Source organism: Oncorhynchus nerka, linkage group LG18 (genome assembly GCF_034236695.1).
Source record: "Oncorhynchus nerka isolate Pitt River linkage group LG18, Oner_Uvic_2.0, whole genome shotgun sequence".
Taxonomy (NCBI): Eukaryota; Metazoa; Chordata; class Actinopteri; order Salmoniformes; family Salmonidae; genus Oncorhynchus; species Oncorhynchus nerka.
Genome location: NC_088413.1, coordinates 74383835 through 74403933, shown reverse-complemented (window position 1 = coordinate 74403933; position 20099 = coordinate 74383835). Strand labels below are relative to the sequence as shown.

The window sequence follows — 20099 nt, the reverse complement described above, 5'->3', positions numbered from 1 at the left end:
ACACATGACAATGACTTTAGAATAGGTAGTAAAATGGAATTAAACACTTTTATTATAGCTGTGCCAGAGGTTGATCACACCGTTCATCTACAATATGAGTGAACATCCTATACACTAATTCCTAAGTAAGCTATGTTACAATACACATACAGTCCATTTGATTGAAGTTATGATATGAGCTAACCAATGGACAACTGACAGCAGTTTGATAAACAGGCAAGTCTTTGAATGAAAGCCAATGTCAGTGTGACTAAGTGACTAAGTGTCATGTTAACATCCCTTTGCAGTTTCTTCTTCCGGCAGCTCAGATAGGAAGGACTGCTGAATGTTTGCAGTGTCTGGGTGTTATAATTAAATCCCCAAAGAAGAAAATCATCTATGAGAGCTTTCAGAGTCATTCCCCTTACCCTCTTCTGTGTCAATCGCTGCGTCACCCCAGTCATACGTAGTCACCACAGCGGGCAGCACAGGGTGCAGAGTCACTTGCAGGCCTGCTGGTGTGAGTGCAGCGTATTCAGCATCCGTGTGCTCTGCTGGCCGTAGAAGTGGACTGTGCCCCGTGACCAGTATGGACCCATCTGGAGAGGAAGTCACACAGCACAGCATAGGCCTCCACCTAAACCCCCACACCATTAGCAACACACTAAAATCAATTAATAGACTATACACTGAGTGTACAAAACATTAAGTACACCTGCTCTTTCCATGACATAGACTATACAGGTGAATCCAGGTGTAAGCTAGGATCCTATATTGATCTCCCTTGTTAAATCCACTTCAGTCAGTGTAGATGAAGGGGAGGAGACAGGTTAAAGAAGATTTTTAAGACTTGCTGCAACTCAATAAGCTGGAGACTCATCTCCCTCACTAGCTTTAAGCACCAGCTGTCAGAGCAGCTCACAGATCACTGCACCTGTACATAGCCCATCTGTAAATAGCCCATCCAACTACCTCATCCCCATACTGTTATTTATTTGATTTATTTTGCTCCTTTGAACCCCAGTATCTCTACTTGCACATTCATCTTCCACACATCTATCACTCCAGTGTTTAATTGCTAAACTGTAAGTATTTCGCCGCTATGGCCTATTTATTGCCTTACCTCCCTTATCCTACCTCATTTGCACACACTGTATATAGACTTGTTCTATTGTATTATTGACTGTATGTTTGTTTATTCCATGTGCAACTCTGTGTTGTTGTTTGTGTCGCACTGCTTTGCTTTATCTTGGCCAGGTCGCAGTTGTAAATGAGAACTTGTTCTCAACTAGCCTACCTGGTTAAATAAAGGTGAAATAAATTAAATAAAAATATTAGGAAAGTGTCTTTAATGTTTTGTACACTCAGTGTACATTGCAAATGGCCCAGGCTCACATTTTCCACCTTTAGTCGGACACTTGCAGTGCACAAAATAATTATAAATGTTGGCTATTCTTGCAACTTTGCAATACTGAAGATCAAGATTGCATTGAGGTTGTAATCCTGTGCTGCCTGCCTGAGATTCCCCCTTACGCTACTATGTAAAGCCATTAGACTAGCTTGTGAAAAAGCCCTATATAAATCCAATCAATTATTATTACTGTGGCATTGCATGCATTTCATATACAGCACAACGTTTACTTTATTAAGGATGTCATCACATGAGAGGTTTCAAGATATAGACTTCCTATCCTATTGTGAGTAATAGGCATCTCAGTGCTGTTTTGCATATAACCCGTAAACTGGGGAAATAACATGCATAAATAAATGACATGTTTATTATGCTTATGTGTAACGAATCTCCTCTTCGTCTGAGGAAGAGTAAGAAGGATCGGACCAATATGCAGCGCGGTAAGTGTCCGTCATAATTTATTGACTGAACGCACAAAACAAAATAACAAAGTGAAATGGAAGAAACGAAACAGTTCTGTAAGGTGACATACACTAAACAGAAAACAACCACCCACAAACAAGAGTGGGAAAACCTGCTACCTAAGTATGGTTCTCAATCAGAGACAACGATTGACAGCTGCCTCTGATTGGGAACCATACCAGGCCAAACACATAGAAATACCAAACATAGAACTAAAACATCGAATGCCCACCCCAACTCACGCCCTGACCAACCTAAAATAGAAACAGACAAAAGGAACTAAGGTCAGGACGTGACATTATGCTTGTTTATTGTAGCTTTTTTTTACACAACGGATCAATGTTGAAACTACACTTTAGTGACAGCTAAACATGCTTTCTTACATCGGCATGAGAGCTAGCTATAGGCTACTCACTCGTTGGACAAATATTGACAGAAGAAAACTCAGCAGGTTCTTTCAATATTCATATCACACATATCTGAATGTCACATTCTCTCTGTGACTCATTAGCGTTATTGTTTCTGGGTAACCATGTTTGTTTATAGAGTACTGTAAATGACAGGCCGGAAGGAGCACTGCTATCAGCTATAGATCTGTGTGTGGAGCGTATGGATCTCTCACAGCCTAAACACCACTGACCTTGTGTCCCTCATACCGCCTCCTCTTGTCACTCTGTATGGCCGCTGTGCAGACAATGGGGCCATGTAGTTGTCATTGGTGTGCGCTACAAAGGAGTCTTCCTTGAGGTAAAGGGCTAGGCTGGGGCACATGTACAGCTCCTGGATTCATTCAACTGAATGGTAGGTCAGAGAACATTCAACTGGCTTGGCATTCATACTCAATAATACTGTATAATACTGTAATAATAATTCTGCCACAAAAAAAGTGTAATTGACTTAAATAGTCAATTTGGTCCAACACTTACATACATTACAGGGAGAGGAATAATTGTGTATTATGGAAGACAAAACAAGTGAGAGCTTTAAGATAGATACTGTACATACATACATTCCATTATTACTAGTTCTTTCTTTGCTCCTTAATTAAAAAATTTAAAAAATCACCTTTATTTAACCAGGTAAGCTAGTTGAGAACAAGTTCTCATTTACAACTGGGACCTGGCCAAGATAAAGCAAAGCAGTGCGACACAAACAACAACATAGAGTTACACATGGAATAAACAAGCGTAGTCAGTAACACAATAGAAAAAAAATAATGTCTTTATACAGTGTGTGCAAATGGCATGAGAAGGTAAGGCAATAAATAGGCCATAGTAGCGAAGTAATTACAATTTAGCAAATTAACACTGGAGTGATAGATGAGCAGATGGTGATGTGCAAGTAGAAATACTAGTGTGCAAAAGAGCAGAAAAGTAAATTAAAACAATATGGGGATGAGGTAGGTAGATTCGGTGGGCTATTTACAGATGGGCTACATACAGCTGCAGCGATCGGTTAGCTGCTCAGATAGCTGATGTTTAAAATTAGTGAGGGAAATATAACTCCAGCTTCAGAAATGTTTGCAATTCGTTCCAGTAATTGGCAGCAGAGAACTGGAAGGAAAGGCGGCCAAAGCAGGTGTTGGCTTTGGGGATGACCAGTGAGATATACCTGTTTGAGCGCGTGCTACGGGTGGGTGTTGTTATCGTGACCAGTGAGCTGAGATAAGGCGGAGCTTTACCTAGCAAATACTTATAGATGACCTGAAGCCAGTGGGTCTGGCGAGGTCCAGCCGACTAGAGCATACAGGTCGCAGTGGTGGGTGGTATAAGGGGCTTTGGTGATAAAACGGATGGCACTGTGATAGACTGCATCCAGTTTGCCGAGTAGGGTATATGACATCGCCAAAGTCGGGGATCGGTAGGATAGTCAGTTTTACAAGGGTGTGTTTGGAGGCTTTGTTGTGAAATAGGAAGCCTATTCTAGATTTAATTTTGGATTGGAGATGTTTAATATGAGTTTGTAAGGAGAGTTTACAGTCTAGTCAGACACCTAGGTATTTGTAGTTGTCCACATATTCTAAGTCAGAACTGTCCAGAGTAGTGATGCTAGTCGGGCGGGCGGGTGCGGGCAGCGAACGGTTGAAAAGCATGCATTTGGTTTTACTTGTTGTGACTAGGGTGGGCATTCTATGTTCCTTTTTCTATGTTTTAATATTTCTTTGTTTTTGGCCGGGTATGGTTCTCAATCAGGGACAGCTGTCTATCGTTGTCTCTGATTGAGAAGCATACTTAGGTAGCTCTTGCCCACATGGGTTTTGTGGGTAGTTGCTTTCTGTATTGTGTTTTGCACCTGACGGAGCTGTTTCGGTTGTTCTTTTTGTTATTTCGTATTTAGTGTTCAGTTCTATTTAATAAATCACGAACACGTACCACGCTGCGCTTTGGTCCTCACCTTCTTCCGCCAATGGTCGTTACATTACTAGTGTTTGAGAGCAGTTGGAGGCCACGGAAGGAGTGTTGTATGGCATTGAAGCTCGTTTGGAGGTTAGTTAACCCAGTGTCCAAAGAAGGGCCAGATGTATACAGAATGGTGTCATCTGCGTAGAGGTGGATCAGGGAATCACCAGCAGCAACAGCAACATCGTTGATATATACAGAGAAAAGAGTCGGCCCGAGAATTGAACCCTGTGGCAGGCCACTCGATTTCGTCTCTGCATTATTTACATTTACATTTAAGTCATTTAGCAGACGCTCTTATATTGGCATCGAACATGTCACCCTCCCTAGGATAGGGGGTGACCTTGCTAATTTATTGTTAAAACGAGAGGCTGCCTGGATATTTAATTTAAAGACCCTTGCTCCCTTCGGTCTCAACGTAGACTTTGATCTGAAGCCATTCATGTGATTATTGTGACTCTGCCATTGTAATTGTTTGTAAGCTTTTGTAGTCAAATTAATTTATGATCGTATGCTATCCATTTGTTGTTTGTATGCTGTTCTTTGTATGCCATTTTAATATTTGATAATTAACCAATGATATTAGGCCACTCTTGGCCATGATTACTGACACCTGTGTCTTTTGACACTACATAAACGAGTCATCCCGCAGTGTTTGTGATTACACCCTGATGAAGACAGCTTGGCTGTCGAAACGTTGGTAATTACATTTTTGCATCTGAGCTCCTAGAGTGTGCGGCTCTCTTTAATTTTCAAACCTCCATAGAGACTGCCAGGGGTCCGGACAACAGGCCCTCCGATTTGACACACTGAACTCTGTCTGAGAAGTAGTTGGTGAGCCAGGCGAGGCACTCATTTGACAAACCAAGGCTGTTGAGTCTGCCGATAAGAATATTGACAGAGTCGAAAGCCTTGGCCAGGTCGATGAAGACGGCTGCAAAGTACTGTCTTTTATCAATGGCGGTTATAATATTATTTAGTACCTTGAGCATGGCTGAGGTGGACCCGTGACCAGCTCAAAAACTGGATTGCACAGCGGAGAAGGTAGGGTGGGATTCAAAATGGTCAGTGATCTGTTTATTAACTTCTATTTCGAAGACTTTAGAAAGGCAGGGCAGGATGGATATAGGTCTATAACAGTTTGGGTCTAGAGTGTCACCCCCTTTGAAGAGGGGGATGACCGCGGGAGCTTTCCAATCTTTAGGGATCTTGGACGATATGAAAGAGAGGTTGAACAGACTGGTAATAGGGGTTGCAACAAAGGTGGCGGATGATTTTAGAAAGAGAGGGTCCAGATTGTCTAGCCCAGCTGATTTGTACAGGTCCAGGTTTTTCAGCTCTTTCAGAACATCTGCTATCTGGATTTTGGTGAAGGAGAAGCTGGGAGGCTTGGGCAAGTAGCTGCGGGGGAGTGCGGAGCTGTTGGCAACGGGTTGGGGTAGCCAGGAGGAAAGCATGACCAGCCGTAGAGAAAAGCTTATTGAAATTCTCGATTATTGTGGATTTATCGGTGATGACAGTATTACCTAGCCTCGTTGCAGTGGGCAGCTGGGAGGAGGTGCTCTTATTCTCCATGGACTTTACAGTGTCCCAGTTAGAGCTACAGGATGCACATTTCTGTTAAAAAGATAGCCTGACTGACTGACTGCATGTATTGGTTCCTGACTTCCCTGAAAGTTGCATATCGCGGGGACTATTCGATGCTAGTGCAGCTAAAGCAGTGAGTAAAACAAACTTAGGGAGGAGGCAACTGATGTTAACATGCATGAAACCAAGGCTTTTTCGGTTTCAGAAGTCAACAAATGAGAGTGCCTGGGGACACGCAGGGCCTGGGTTAACCTCTACATCACCCGAGGAACAGAGGAGGAGTAGGATGAGGGTACGGCTAAAGGCTATCAAAACTGGTCGTCTAGTGCGTTGGGGACAGAGAATAAAAGGAGCAGATTTCTGGGCGTGGTAGAATAGATTCAGGGCATGGTGGGGTGCGGGTACAGTGGTGGTAAACCCAGGCACCGAGTGATGATAAGAGAGGTTGCATCTCTGGATGGGCTAGTTATGCTGGGTGAGGTCACCGCATGTGTGGGAGGTGGGACAAAGGAGGTATCTGAGGCATGTTGAGTGGGACTAGGGGCTCCGCAATAAAGTAAGACATTAATAACTATCCGAAACAACAGTGTACAAGGCATTTGACATTTGAGAGAGACATAAAGTGAGGCATAAAGCAATCACAGGTGTTGATTGGGAGAGCTAGCTAAGACAACAATGGGTAAGACAACAACAGCTAATCAGCTAAGACAACAACAACAGGTAAAATGGTGATGAATGGGCAGAGAGGGTCGGTTAACTACAGTATGTTTGCACGGACAACATGGCTGAGGTGAAACAAGCTACGTCATGTCCAAAGAACTGGGAAGGTACTAACTGAAATTGTCCAATAAGAAACGCTAATTTATATCAGTTGCAAAACATTTTGGTACAGTATGCCCTCTTGAACATGTCCGTGGTCTTACATACATGGTAGATCTGTTTGGAGACCTTAGCAATGGTTTGGAAGTCCCATGCGATGAGCGTGCGCTCCGCAGAGTCCTGGCTGACTGAGTCACTGCTGGTCACAAACTCCCTGCCCCCGGTCAGGAATAGGATGGCCAAAGTTTGCAGAATTCCTGCTCGGTACACCCTCTGAGAAGAGAATATAGGGCATAAATAGAATAAATAAAACATGCTGGTGAAGCTTGGCTCCTCTAGCAGATATGACAATTCCATATTCTCTGCAACCTGCATTGACACCTTATCTCACAGAACAAATTGCTGTTTCTTTAAAATGTACTAGCGGCTAGCCACTTGGGAACGTGGCAGTTTGAACTCATACCAAAAAGGCGTACAGTGCACCATAGAGTAGATCAGCATGCCTTGACAATGTTGTTAGCCCTATGAATGACTCTCTCTGTCTTGGTGACTGAAGAGCCACAGAGAGATCAGACCTGGGTTCAAATATCTTTCAGATTGATTGTCGGATAGAGCCTGCTTCTAGTGCCAGATGGGCAAGGTTTGCACTTTTATGGCTATTCCATTGGTTCCATGGTGAAATTATTCTAAAGAAAGCAAATACTATTTGAATTCAGATCTAACAGAAATAGGCCTACAGTGCTGGGGAGAAGAGAGGGTTAATGATGCAGCTGACCTTGCAGGTATGGGCGTCCCAAGCCTTGACTTCTGCACTGTAACCCCCAGACAGGAACACTTCGGGGTCGTTGGGCTACACAGCCAAGCACATCACCTTGAACTGGTTCCCCACCTTCACAATCTGCTGTCTTGAGGAACCAAACAGAAACCGCCATAAGACCTCCCCAGAGAACCTCTAACAAACCTCTAGCAAACGTTTTACAAACAGGAGACAAGTACAGAACGTTACAGCTTTGATTAAGCATATATGACAGAGCAAATGGACACAGCGTCATTTTGAAAGTCATTAATCAATTTGCGTCCTCTCAAATGTATAAGTATGAAACTTGAGTGGTGGTCTTTGAAGTCGAGGAGTTTATCGTTGTCACTCGCCGTCCCATACCGCCAAATTCTACCTCGGTCGACGTTATTACGCTGTCAGTGTCACGAATATTACCGAAGGTGACTCCCCTTCTTGTTCGGGTGGCGCTCGGCGGTCGTCGTCGCCGGTCTACTAGCTATCGCTGATCCGTTGTTCTGTGTTCGTTTAGTTCTGTCTAATTGGTATCACCTGTTTCTTGTTTGGTTGTTAGGATAGGGTTATATATAGTCTGTTCAGCCCGCTTCTGTTTCGTGCGGGCTTGTTCTCCTGTTTCTTTGTTTGAGTGTATTTTGTTGGCTTTTGGGTTTCACGCTGTCCGTTTATATTTCTGTTCATTTGTGTTTCCACTTTTGTACATGTTATGTTTCCAGGACATATAAGCGTGTTGTTTTTCCCACATCCTTTGCTCTCTGCGCCTGACTCCACACCTCTTCACTCATTTACACGTAACAGAAGCCCGCACCTTCTATGGAGTCAGCAGGAGCAGCGACCACTCCTCTTCCCACTATGGAAGAGCGAGTTCAACATCACACGTCCATCCTCCATCGCCTAGGATCAGCGATGGATCAGATGATGGAGAGGATGGATCGTTGGGAGAGGAATGGTTTCCCTACTACTACCCCACCGACCCTCCTACCAGCAACTCTACCATCTCCCCCATCTGGATCCGGTTCCAGCGCTCTGCACATGACGCCTCCGAGGAATTACGATGGAGCAGCGACGGGGTGCCAGGGATTCCTGCTTTAATTAGACCTCTGCCTGGCCACCGTTCGGCCGGCTCCCTCGGAGGAGGAGAGAGTAGGGGTCCTCATTACATGCCTGACCGGTAGAGCCCTGGAGTGGGCTAATGCGGTCTGGAACGGGCCCGACTCAGCGAAGGACAACTACCCGGAGTTCATCCGCCGTTTCAGGGCCGTGTTCGATCACCCTCCAGAGGGTCGAGCGGCGGGTGAGAGATTGTTCCATCTTAGACAGGGGATGAAGAGCGCGCAGGACTTCGCGCTGGAGTTCCGGACCTTGGCTGCGGGAGCAGGCTGGAACGACAGGGCCCTGATAGACCATTACAGGTGTAGCCTGAGAGAGGACGTCCGTAGGGAGCTGGTCTGTCGGGATACTACGCTTAGCCTGGATGGACTGATAGACCTGTCGATCCGGTTGGACCATCTGCTAGCTGCTCGTGGACGTTCCGAAAGGGTCCTGTCAGTTCTACCTCCTGATCATCCTGCCCCTATCCCGATGGAGCTAGGAGGGACTGCGTCAAGGGAGATCGGAGGAGGAAGCTCCTCCTGTACCAGTTGTGGCCGGAGAGGGCACACGTCTGGTCGGTGCTGGAGGAATTCATCTGGGAATCGTGAGGGCAGGCAGAACACTCATCGGTCACCCCAGGTGAGTAAGCACCACACTCTCCCAGAGTTTCCTGTTGGTCACATGTTCCTATTAATTTGTTTCCTTCATTATTCTCCTTCTCTCCAGCATAAGGCACTGGTAGATTCAGGCGCAGCTGGAAACTTTATAGATCGCGGACTCGCTCAGAGGTTGAGGATTCCGTTAGTAAAAGTAGACCCCCCTTTTCCCGTGCACTCTTTAGATAGTCGACCATTAGGTCAGGGCTGGTAAAGAAAGCCACAATTTCGTTGGAGATGATTACGCAGGGGAATCACAAGGAGCGAATTAGTTTGTTCCTTATCGATTCACCTGCATTTCCAGTTGTTCTGGGGATTCCCTGGCTAGCTATTCATAATCCTACGATTTCGTGGAAACAGGGAACTCTACAGGGGTGGTCTGATGAGTGTTCAGGCAGGTGTGTAGGGGTTTCCATCGGTGCGACAACGGTGGAGAGTCCAGACCAGGTTTCCACCTTGCGCATTCCAGCTGAGTATGACGATTTGGCTATCGTTTTCAGTAAAAAGAAAGCGACCCAATTACCACCCCATAGGCAGGGGGATTGCGTGATAAATCTCCAGGGTAACGCTGCACTCCCCAGGAGTCATGTGTATCCTTTGTCCCAGGAGGAGAAGGTGGCTATGGAAACTTATATCACCGAGGCTCTGGGACAGGGGTACATTCAGCCCTCCATGTCACCTGTCTCTTCGAGTTTCTTTTTTGTGAAGAAAAAGATGGTGGGTTACGTCCGTGTATTGATTATAGAGGTCTAAATTCCATCACAGTGGGTTTTAGTTACCCACTACCTCTCATTGCTACAGCAGTGGAATCATTTCACGGAGCGCAGTTCTTCACTAAACTGGATCTCAGGAGTGCTTATAATTTGGTGCGTATTCGGGAGGGAGATGAGTGGAAAACTGCATTTAGCACTACGTCGGGCCATTATGAGTACCTCGTCATGCCATACGGTTTAAAGAATGCTCCAGCTATATTTCAATCCTTTGTGGATGAAATACTCAGAGACCTGCACGGACAGGGTGTAGTGGTGTATATTGACGATATTTTGATCTACTCCGCTACACGCACTGAGCATGTATCTCTTGTGCGCAAGGTTCTTAGACGACTGCTGGAGAATGACCTGTATGTGAAGGCGGAGAAATGTGAGTTTTCCAAACAATCAGTTTCCTTCCTGGGTTATCGCATTTCCAGCTCTGGTTTGGTAATGGAGGGTGACCGCATAAAGGCCGTACGTAATTGGCCGACTCCGACCACGGTAAAGGAGGTGCAGCGGTTTTTGGGATTTGCCAATTACTACCGGTGCCCCTATTACCTCATTGCTGAAGGGGGGGCCGGCGCGTTTGCAGTGGTCAGCAGAGGCGAACGGAGCTTTTCATAAGTTGAAGGCGATGTTTACTGAGGCGCCGGTGTTGGCACATCCGGACCCTTCTTTGGCGTTTATAGTAGAGGTGGACGCATCCGAGGCTGGGGTTGGAGCGGTGCTCTCACAGCGTTCGGGTGTGCCTCCGAACTCCGCCCCTGTGCCTTTTTTTTCAAAGAAACTCGGGCCAGCGGAGCGGAATTATGATGTGGGGGATAGGGAGTTGTTGGCTATGGTTGAGGCCCTGAAGGTGTGGAGACACTGGCTTGAGGGGGCTAAGCACCCTTTCCTTATCTGGACTGACCATCGTAACCTGGAGTATATCCGATCAGCTAGGAGAATGAATCCTCGTCAGGCAAGGTGGGCCATGTTTTTCACCAGATTTCGTTTCACTATCTCGTATAGACCAGGTTCCCTCAACACTAAGGCTGACGCGCTGTCAAGACTCTATGACACTGAGGACAGGTCCATCGATCCTACTCCCATCAATCCGGCAGCTAAGCTGGTGGCACCAGTAGTATGGGATGTGGACGCAGACATCGAGCGGGCGCATAGGGGGGAACCTGCGCCTCCACAGTGTCCGGAGGGTCATAGGTACGTGCCGCTGGCTGTCCGTGATCAATTGATTCGATGGGCTCATTGTCTACCCTCGGCGGGTCACCCAGGTATTTATAGGACAGTGCGAGGTCTTGAGAGGAAGTACTGGTGGCCCACTTTGAGGAGGGATGTGCGATTCTATGTTTCCTCCTGTTCGGTGTGCGCCCAGAGTAAGGCTCCTAGACACCTGCCAAGAGGTAAATTACAACCTCTTCCCGTTCCACAACGGCCGTGGACCCATCTTTCGGTAGATTTTCTTACTGACCTCCCCCCTCTCAGGGTAACACTACAATCCTGGTCGTTGTGGATCGGTTCTCTAAGTCCTGCCGTCTTATACCATTGCCCGGTCTCCCTACCGCCCTACAGACTGCGGAAGCTCTTTTCACCCATGTCTTCCGGCACTACGGGGTGCCCGAGGATATAGTTTCTGATCGGGGTCCCCAATTTATCTCCCGTGTTTGGAGGGCATTTATGGAACGTCTGGGGGTCTCGGTCAGCCTGACCTCAGGGTATCACCCGGAGAGTAATGGTCAGGTGGAGAGAGTTAACCAGGAGGTGGGTAGGTTTCTGCGGTCGTATTGCCATGACCGGCCAGGGGAGTGGGCGAGATATATTCCCTGGGCAGAAATAGCCCAGAACTCACTAAGCCACTCCTCTACCAACATGTCACCATTTGAGTGCGTGTTGGGGTACCAGCCAGTCCTGGCACCGTGGCATCAGAGCCAGACTGAGGCTCCTGCGGTGGAGGAGTGGGTACAGCGCTCTAAGGAGACCTGGAGGGCGGTCCAAGAGTCATTACGCCAAGCGAGTATAAGGCAGAAGAAGAGCGCTGACCGTCACCGCAGTGAGGCCCCAGTGTTTGCTCTCGACCCGAAACCTGCCTCTCCGCTTGCCCTGCCGGAAGCTGGGTCCGCAGTGTATAGGGCCATTTAAAGTCCTGAGGAGAATAAATGAGGTTTGTTATCGATTATTACTTCCTTCGTATTATCGTATTAACCCCTCATTTCATGTGTCTCTTCTCAGGCCGGTGGTAGCTGGTCCTATGCAGGAAGATGAGGTTCCGGAGGTTCCTCCGCCCCCTCTGGACATCGAGGGGTCCCCGGCGTACAAGATACGAGCTATTCTGGACTCGAGACGCCGGGTGAGAGGCTTGCAGTACCTCGTTGACTGGGAGGGGTACGGTCCGGAGGGATATTCTAGACCCATCTATGTTGAGTGAATTCCATCGCCTCCGTCCGGATCGCCCAGCGCCTCGGCCCCCGGGTCGTCCCCGAGGCCGGCGTCGGCGCGCTGCGGGAGCTGCGCGTCAGGAGGGGGGTACTGTCACGAATATTACCGAAGGTGACTCCCCTTCTTGTTCGGGTGGCGCTCGGCGGTCGTCGTCGGTCGTCGTCGCCGGTCTACTAGCTATCGCTGATCCGTTGTTCTGTGTTCGTTTAGTTCTGTCTAATTGGTATCACCTGTTTCTTGTTTGGTTGTTAGGATAGGGTTATATATAGTCTGTTCAGCCCGCTTCTGTTTCGTGCGGGCTTGTTCTCCTGTTTCTTTGTTTGAGTGTATTTTGTTGGCTTTTGGGTTTCACGCTGTCCGTTTATATTTCTGTTCATTTGTGTTTCCACTTTTGTACATGTTATGTTTCCAGGACATATAAGCGTGTTGTTTTTCCCACATCCTTTGCTCTCTGTGCCTGACTCCACACCTCTTCACTCATTTACACGTAACAGTCAGATTGAACGTCATGTGCAATCACCTTTATGTATGTCAGTGTACAATATCTATGTTTTTGTAATTTTCCAGGATTTGACTAATGATACAGTGGCCTTCACGAGGATTACCATAGAGCTGCTCCCATTAATCATGATCAACATGAAACTAGAAGAAAGCCTCTTTACAGGGACAATGACAGTAGCTACTGTATGTTTCCATTAACTTGTCCAGTGACTTTTTTTTCCCGACATTTTGACATTTCGAATAGAAATAAGATTGCTTGCTAGGGTGTATTTCCATTCAACTACCTGTACTAAATGTACTAGCGGCTAGCCACTTGGGAACGTGCCAGTTTGAACTCATACCAAAAAGGCGTACAGTGCACCATAGAGTCTTCAACTACCTGTGTAACTCTGTGTTGTCTGTTCACACTGCTATGCTTTATCTTGGCCAGGTCGCAGTTGTAAATGAGAACTTGTTCTCAACTAGCCTACCTGGTTAAATAAAGGTGAAATAAAAAATAAAAAGTGTTCTATAAAAACTGCGGGACCTAATGACCTAAGAAAAATACTTATTTGCCAAAACCTGACAGTGTTAAATACAAATGTATTGGTTGAAGTGTTTCCATTACCCATTCAGGCATATTACGCATTAATAAATTGGCGACAGTCTGCCCTTCCACCTATCTTTCATATCTCAGGTAGCCCGTAACAGCCAGCATGTAGAGAATGCAATCATTTACTAATATTTGAAATATTCTAGTAATTCTCATGTGCTAATATATTGCCACTGTCTGTGCCATGGTGAAACCTGCACTCCTGTAGATATGAAATAATTGGATTGTGAAACTTGCCAGTCAACCAGAAAAGTAAGGCAAAGCACTTCAGGGATTCTTGAAAGTCAGGACAATCCTTGTCCAGCGAAGAAGCATATTTATAGTTGAGAAAATAGCAAATTTAGCAAGCAGTCAGCATTTAGAATTAAATGTGGAGGGGAGCCTTATAGTTATGCTGTGACATCACGTGCCCTGCGTACCTTCAAAAGGATTTGGCAATCATCATTTATTTGAAAGACACAGTTTCCATCATAATTTGTCACAATAAAGAAAGTTAGACAAAATAAAAATCCACCCCTGTCGAACGGAAATTTTTTTTTGTCCATCTTAAGAAAATGTCTCTTATATCTGGTCTAAGACACTGCACCTCAGTACAACAGGTGTCATTGCAGTGCCTGGTTCGAATCCAGGCTGAATCACATCCGGCAGTGATTGGGAGTCCCATAGGGCAGCGCACAATTGGCCAAGCATTGTCCGTGTTTGGCTGGGGTAGGCCGTCATTGTAAATAAGAATGTGTTCTGAACTGACTTGCCTAGTTAAATAAATCAAATAAAACGTAAATATATCCCCCCAAAAAATCAGTTTGAATTTTTTACATTGCTTTTGTTGAAAAGGGTCAGATTTAGGGTTAGGAGTTAGGGTTCGGTTTAGTTTTAGGGTTAGGGGTTTGGGGTTAATGGTTAAGGAAAAGAGGATTTGAATGGAATTCAAATCCTCAGACCCCTTGACTTTTTACACATTTTGTTACGTTACAGCCTTATTCTAAGTTGGATTAAATAAATAAAAATCCTCATCAATCTACAGACAATACCCCATAATGACAAAATGAAAACAGGTTTTTAGATTTTTCTTTGCAAATGTATTAAAAATAAACAGAAATACCTTATTGACATAAGTATTCAGACCCTTTGCTATGAGACTGGAAATTGAGCTCCTTGAGATGTTTCTACAACTTGATTGGAGTCCACCTGTGGTAAATTAAATTGGAAAGGCACACACCTGTCAATATAAGGTCACACAGTTGACAGTGCATGTCAGAGCAAAAACCAAGCTATGAGGTCAACGGAATTGTCCGTAGAGCTCAGAGACAGGATTGTATCGAGGCACAGATCTGGGGATGGGTACCAAAACATTTATGTAGCATTGAAGGTCCCCAAGAAGTGGCCTCCATCATTCTTAAATGGAAGAAGTGTGGAACCACCAAGACTCTTCCTAGAGCTGGCCGCCCGGCCAAACTGAGCAATTGGGAGAGAAGAGCCCTGGTCAAGGAGGTGGTTAAGAACCCGATGGTCACTCTGACAGAGCTCCAGAGTTCCTCTGTGGGGATGGGAGAACCTTCCAGAAGGACAACCATCTCTGTAGCACTCCCCCAATCAGGCCTTTATGGTAGAGTGGCCGGACGGAAACCACTCCTCAGTAAAGGGCACATGACAGCCCGCTTGGAGTTTGCCAAAAAGCAACTAAAGGACTCTCAGACCATGAGAAACAAGATTATCTGGTCTGATGAAACCAAGATTGAACTCTTTGGCCTGAATGTCATGAGTCACATCTGGAGAAAACCTGGCACCTTCCCTACGGTGAAGCATGGTGGTGGCAGCATCATGCTGTGGGGATGTTTTTCAGCAGCAGGGACTGGGAGACTAGTCAGGATCAAGGGAAAGATGAACAGAGCAAAGTACAGAGAGATCCTTGATGAAAACTTGCTCCAGAGCGCTCAGGACCTCAGACTGGGGCGAAGGTTCACCTTCCAACAGGATAACAACCCTAGGCACACAGTCAAGACAACGCAGGGGTAGCGTCGGTGAATGCAGGGGTGGCTTCTCTGAATGTCGTTGAGTGGCCCAGCCAGAGCCCAGACTTGAAACCGATCCAACATCTTTGGAGAGACCTGAAAATAGCTGTGCAGCGATGCTCCCCATCCAACCTGACAGAGCTTGAGAGGATCTGCAAAGAGGAATGGGAGAAACTCCCCAAATACAGGTGTGTCAAGCTTGTACCATCATACCCATCATACCCAAGGCTGTAATCACTGCAAAAGGTGCTTCAACAAAGTACTGAGTAACGGGTCTGAATACTTACGTGAATGTGATATTTCTGCTTTTTATTTGTAATAAATTTGCAAGCATTTCTAAAAACAACTGTGGGACATAGTTTTTTCTTTGTCATTATGGGGTATTGTGTTTAGATTGATGAGGATTTTAAAAAATATATATAATTTAGAATAAGGCTGTAACACAAAAAAAATAAATGTGGAAAAAGTCAAGGGGTCTGAATACTTCCTGAATGCACTGTACAGTGAGCACCAAAAGTATTGGGACTGTGACACATCACTTTGGGTGACATTGACTGTGAGGTTAAAAGACACACTGTCAGCTTTAATATGAGGGTATTTTCATCCATATCGGGTGAACCCTTTAGAAATGACATACTTAACTTTTTACTACTTTAATACACATAAGGGATTTTTTCCCAATACTGTTGGTCCCCTAAAATGGAGCTATGTACAAAAAGTGATGTTATTTATTAACGGTTCAGCCGATATGGAAGAATATACCCTAAAATTAAAGCTGACAGTCTGCAATGTAACCTCATAGTCATTGTATCATTTCAAATCCAAAGTGCTGTAGTACAGAGTCAAAACAACAAAACATCTGTCACTGTGCCAATACTTTTGGAGCTCACTGTATGTGTGTGTGTGTGTGTGTGTGTGTGCACGTGTGTGTGTGTGCGCACGTGTGTGTGTGTGTGTGTGTGTGCGCACGTGTGTGTGTGTAGATGAGAAGAGCCCTGCATCTGTCTCTCTCAGCTGTGAACTGATTCCCCTGGCCACTTCAATCCCCCCTGCTCTGCCCTCTCTGATCCAAAATCCAGCAAAGCAATTACCCTGTCAGTGTCCCATCCGAGACCAGGGACCAGCGCTGACACACCACCGGCAGCCACTAGCCGTATCACCATTTAGAATCAGTGTTAGCCACCGTCGCTGGCTGCTATGCTAACAACATGCCGTTTCTGTGTACTCTACAAGCCCAGGCATCACAGTTGATGGATGTTGAAACAGATTATAAAACAGCCATAGGTCTACCTGATCATACGCAGACTTATTATTATTGGGGAGGGGGGGGGGGGGGTGACTGCCAAGTCTTGTTAGAGATAGGCCTATAAACTAGAGCTGTGTAGAGCTGTGTATTGCACATGTACACTGAGTGTACAAAACATTAAGGACACCTGGTTTTTCCATGACATTGACTGACCAGGTGAATCCAGGTGAAAGCTATGATCCCTTATTGATGTTACTTGTTAAATCAACTTCAATCAGTGTAGATGAAGGGGAGAGACAGGTTAAAGAAGGATTTTTAAGCCTTGAGACATGGATTTTGTGTGTGCCATTCAGAGGGTGAGTTGGCAAGACGACAATTGAAGTGCCTTCGGTAGTAGGTATGGTAGCAGGTGCCAGGCGCTCCGGTTTGTGTCAAGAACGGCAACACTGATGGGTCTTTCAAGCTCAACAGTTTCCTGTGTGTATCAAGAATGGTCCAACACTCAAAGGATATCCAGTCAACTTGACACAACTGTGGGAAGCATTGGAGTCAATATGCTTTCAACACCTTGTAGAGATATGGTCTAGACAATGTAGCAAAATAAGGAAAGAGTGGGTTCTGAAAATGAAATTGACAAGACAACATTTGTGGTTGTTGGTACCGTATCCAGAACCAAGCGTGTTTTACTTGCTTTTGTTTAATATTTTCATGTGTGGTTGTCTTGTCACGTCTTGAGCTATTGAGATCAATCAAATATATAAATGGCATTTTCTCCGGTTGCACATTTTGCTGAAAGCATTTATCCTGTTCAATATAGGAATGTTTTACGTGGACTTGCATCTCTTGTGGGGAGTTATGGCAAGATTTGATTTGAGGCTATAAATATTGGGCAAATTACATTGAGCAATATGCCATGCATCTCTCTACTGAATGGATTCCTTTTGAAAACAAGCTGATTAAAACAAGACAAATTGTGTTGTTACTTTACAGCATGGGGTGTAATCGTCAACTCAGCAGAGCTTTCAAATTCATGAGGCACATATATGATTGGTAACGTTCCAAGATATTTACAACGAAGAACTGGAGCTATAAAGTCATCTCAGTTATTACAATGGAGGAGGATAATACTCTAGAACAGTGGTTCCCAACCTTTTTCGGTTAATGTACCACCAAGTACATTTTGCTCTGCCCGGAGTACCCCTCATGTGCATTTTACAAGTAGGGCTATGGTCTCATTAATCTTCTCAAGTACCCTCTGTGGACTGGGGCGGCAGGTAGCCTAGTGGTTAGAGCATTGGGCCAGTAACCAAAAGGTTGCTAGATTGAATCCCCAAGCGGACAAGGTACAAATCTGATGTTCTGCCCCTGAATAAAGCAGTTAACCCCCTAGGCCGTCATTGTAAATAAGAATTTGTTCTTACCTTGCCTGGTTAAATAAAATAGGCCAAGGTTGGGAACCACTGCCTTGGGTTTCAAACATTGTACAATGTGTCAGTGATACAGTATGATGTATTTAACAAAAGATAAACTCCATCCAGGAATCACAGAAGCATGCCGTGATATTTTTGGATCTATGCCTTTAACCATGTCGAACAAATTAGTCTTTGAAAACCAAAAGCAGCTTTTATCTCACACAAGTAAAAAAAAATTGCTAATTTAAACTGACAAAGAAGTGATGATATAAAGATGTGTAAAAAGAGAGAATCCACTGTTTTGGCCAGCGGGTGTCTGCAAGCGTTTTCTTATATAATTATAGCGATGTTGAGCTTCTAAACAAAACCAAAACATTGAGGGGCTTAAATATAATTAATCCTGAAAGGGTGCGACATCCAGAGTAAAAACCTGCAGGGGGACCATTCCAGACTATGCCCAGGCATCAGCCCTGTCAAAGGCTATGTAAAATGTACCCCAGGGCCAAGCTTCTCCTCATTAATTAATCTAACACACAAACTCAATCACCAGTGTTAAATACCCCCTCACCGGTGTTAAAGATTCCATCACCAGTGTTAAATACCCCCTCACCAGTGTTAAAGACCAAGGTTACTATAGTAAACAAAAACTGGAAATAAAATAAAAACTACAAATGGAAAAACTATTTTGTAAACTGAAATAGGAACTAAAAACATTTGAAAAACAAACTATACTGAAATTATTATCTTCGACTGCAAAACTAACTAAAATAAACTTTAGTTTTTGTTTTTTTATTCTAATCTTTGACAAATATAAAAGAAAATTGTGAATGGGGTTTTCAGGCTTTTTTTGCTAATGGGGAGATGCAGATGTTTCAAATAGGCCTAGCTTTTGCATCACTATCACTAGCTATCACTAACTAACAGGGCATAAATCTGAGGGCGAGCACGGAGCATGACTGAGACAAGCTAGAACAGCATGTGATGTTGTTGGAGCCGTTTGCAATCCACACTAACCAACTTCAAACTGACAGCAAGTCACGGTCTGATGTGGTGCCGTGCTTTCTCAACTTTGAGACACACTTGCAGTCAACTACTGTTGCAAAACAGTTGGCACAGGACCTCCTAAAGTCACTGCGTGAGCGCTTCAGTTGCATACTGATTCCCCTGGCAGCCAACATCAACACAAACCCTGCAGCACCTTGTCTGATGGACCCAAGTGTGTCTCTGCCACTTCGGTCAACAAAGATGGAGACACTGATGAGGCAAGCAGAGTCTTTTGCACTTCAGCAAATTGGACAGTACAGCCGTGGAGCAGCAGGACGCCAGGGAGATGCCAGCCCGATTAATCCAGCAAGCTTCTCGACCAGATTGCTTTAGGAATATAGCTTCCTCGCATCGAAGATTGTGTCTAAGGTCACCGTCTAGCCGGAGGGTCAACCTGGCAGGGCATTAAGTACTCTGTGTGAGCTGTGGAAATACCTGGAAGAGGTAAAGGGGGGCATCACTGCCTCATTGCCTGCATGCGTACTGGGTCAGCGGTCCAACGACCACCCCGCATCACTGTTAAACGCTCCCTAAAACACTTCTGCGAGCAGGCCTTTCTAATCCACCTGGCCCGGGTATCCTAGAAGAATATTGACCTCGTCCCGTCAGTAGAGGATGCCTGGTTGCTCTTCAAAAGTGCTTTCCTCTCCATCTTAAATAAGCATGCTCCTTTCAAAAAATGTGTAACTAAGAACAGATATAGCCCTTGGTTCACGCCAGACTTGACTGCCCTTGACCAGCACAAAAACATCCTGTGGCGTTCTGCATTAGCATCGAATAGCCCCTGCAATATGCATCTTTTCAGGGGAGTCAGAAACCAATAAACTCAGTAAGTTAGAAAAGCTAAGGCTAGATTTTTCAAGCAAAAATTTGCATCGTGTAGCACTAATTCCAAAAAGTTTTGGGACA

General features: G+C 45.2%; 1 protein-coding gene across 1 annotated transcript in view; it reads right to left on the bottom strand.

Annotated features, from left to right (window-relative positions):
* Nucleotides 1-372: 372 nt before the first annotated feature.
* The window catches only part of LOC115146522 (WD repeat-containing protein 25), a 32390-nt gene continuing 12663 nt past the window's right edge, over nucleotides 373-20099 (bottom strand). The window contains 8 exon segments of the mRNA XM_065003365.1: nucleotides 373-485; nucleotides 488-558; nucleotides 560-585; nucleotides 587-616; nucleotides 2493-2524; nucleotides 2527-2632; nucleotides 6766-6930; nucleotides 7433-7562. Of these exon segments, the coding sequence (XP_064859437.1) occupies nucleotides 373-485; nucleotides 488-558; nucleotides 560-585; nucleotides 587-616; nucleotides 2493-2524; nucleotides 2527-2632; nucleotides 6766-6930; nucleotides 7433-7562 (673 nt within the window).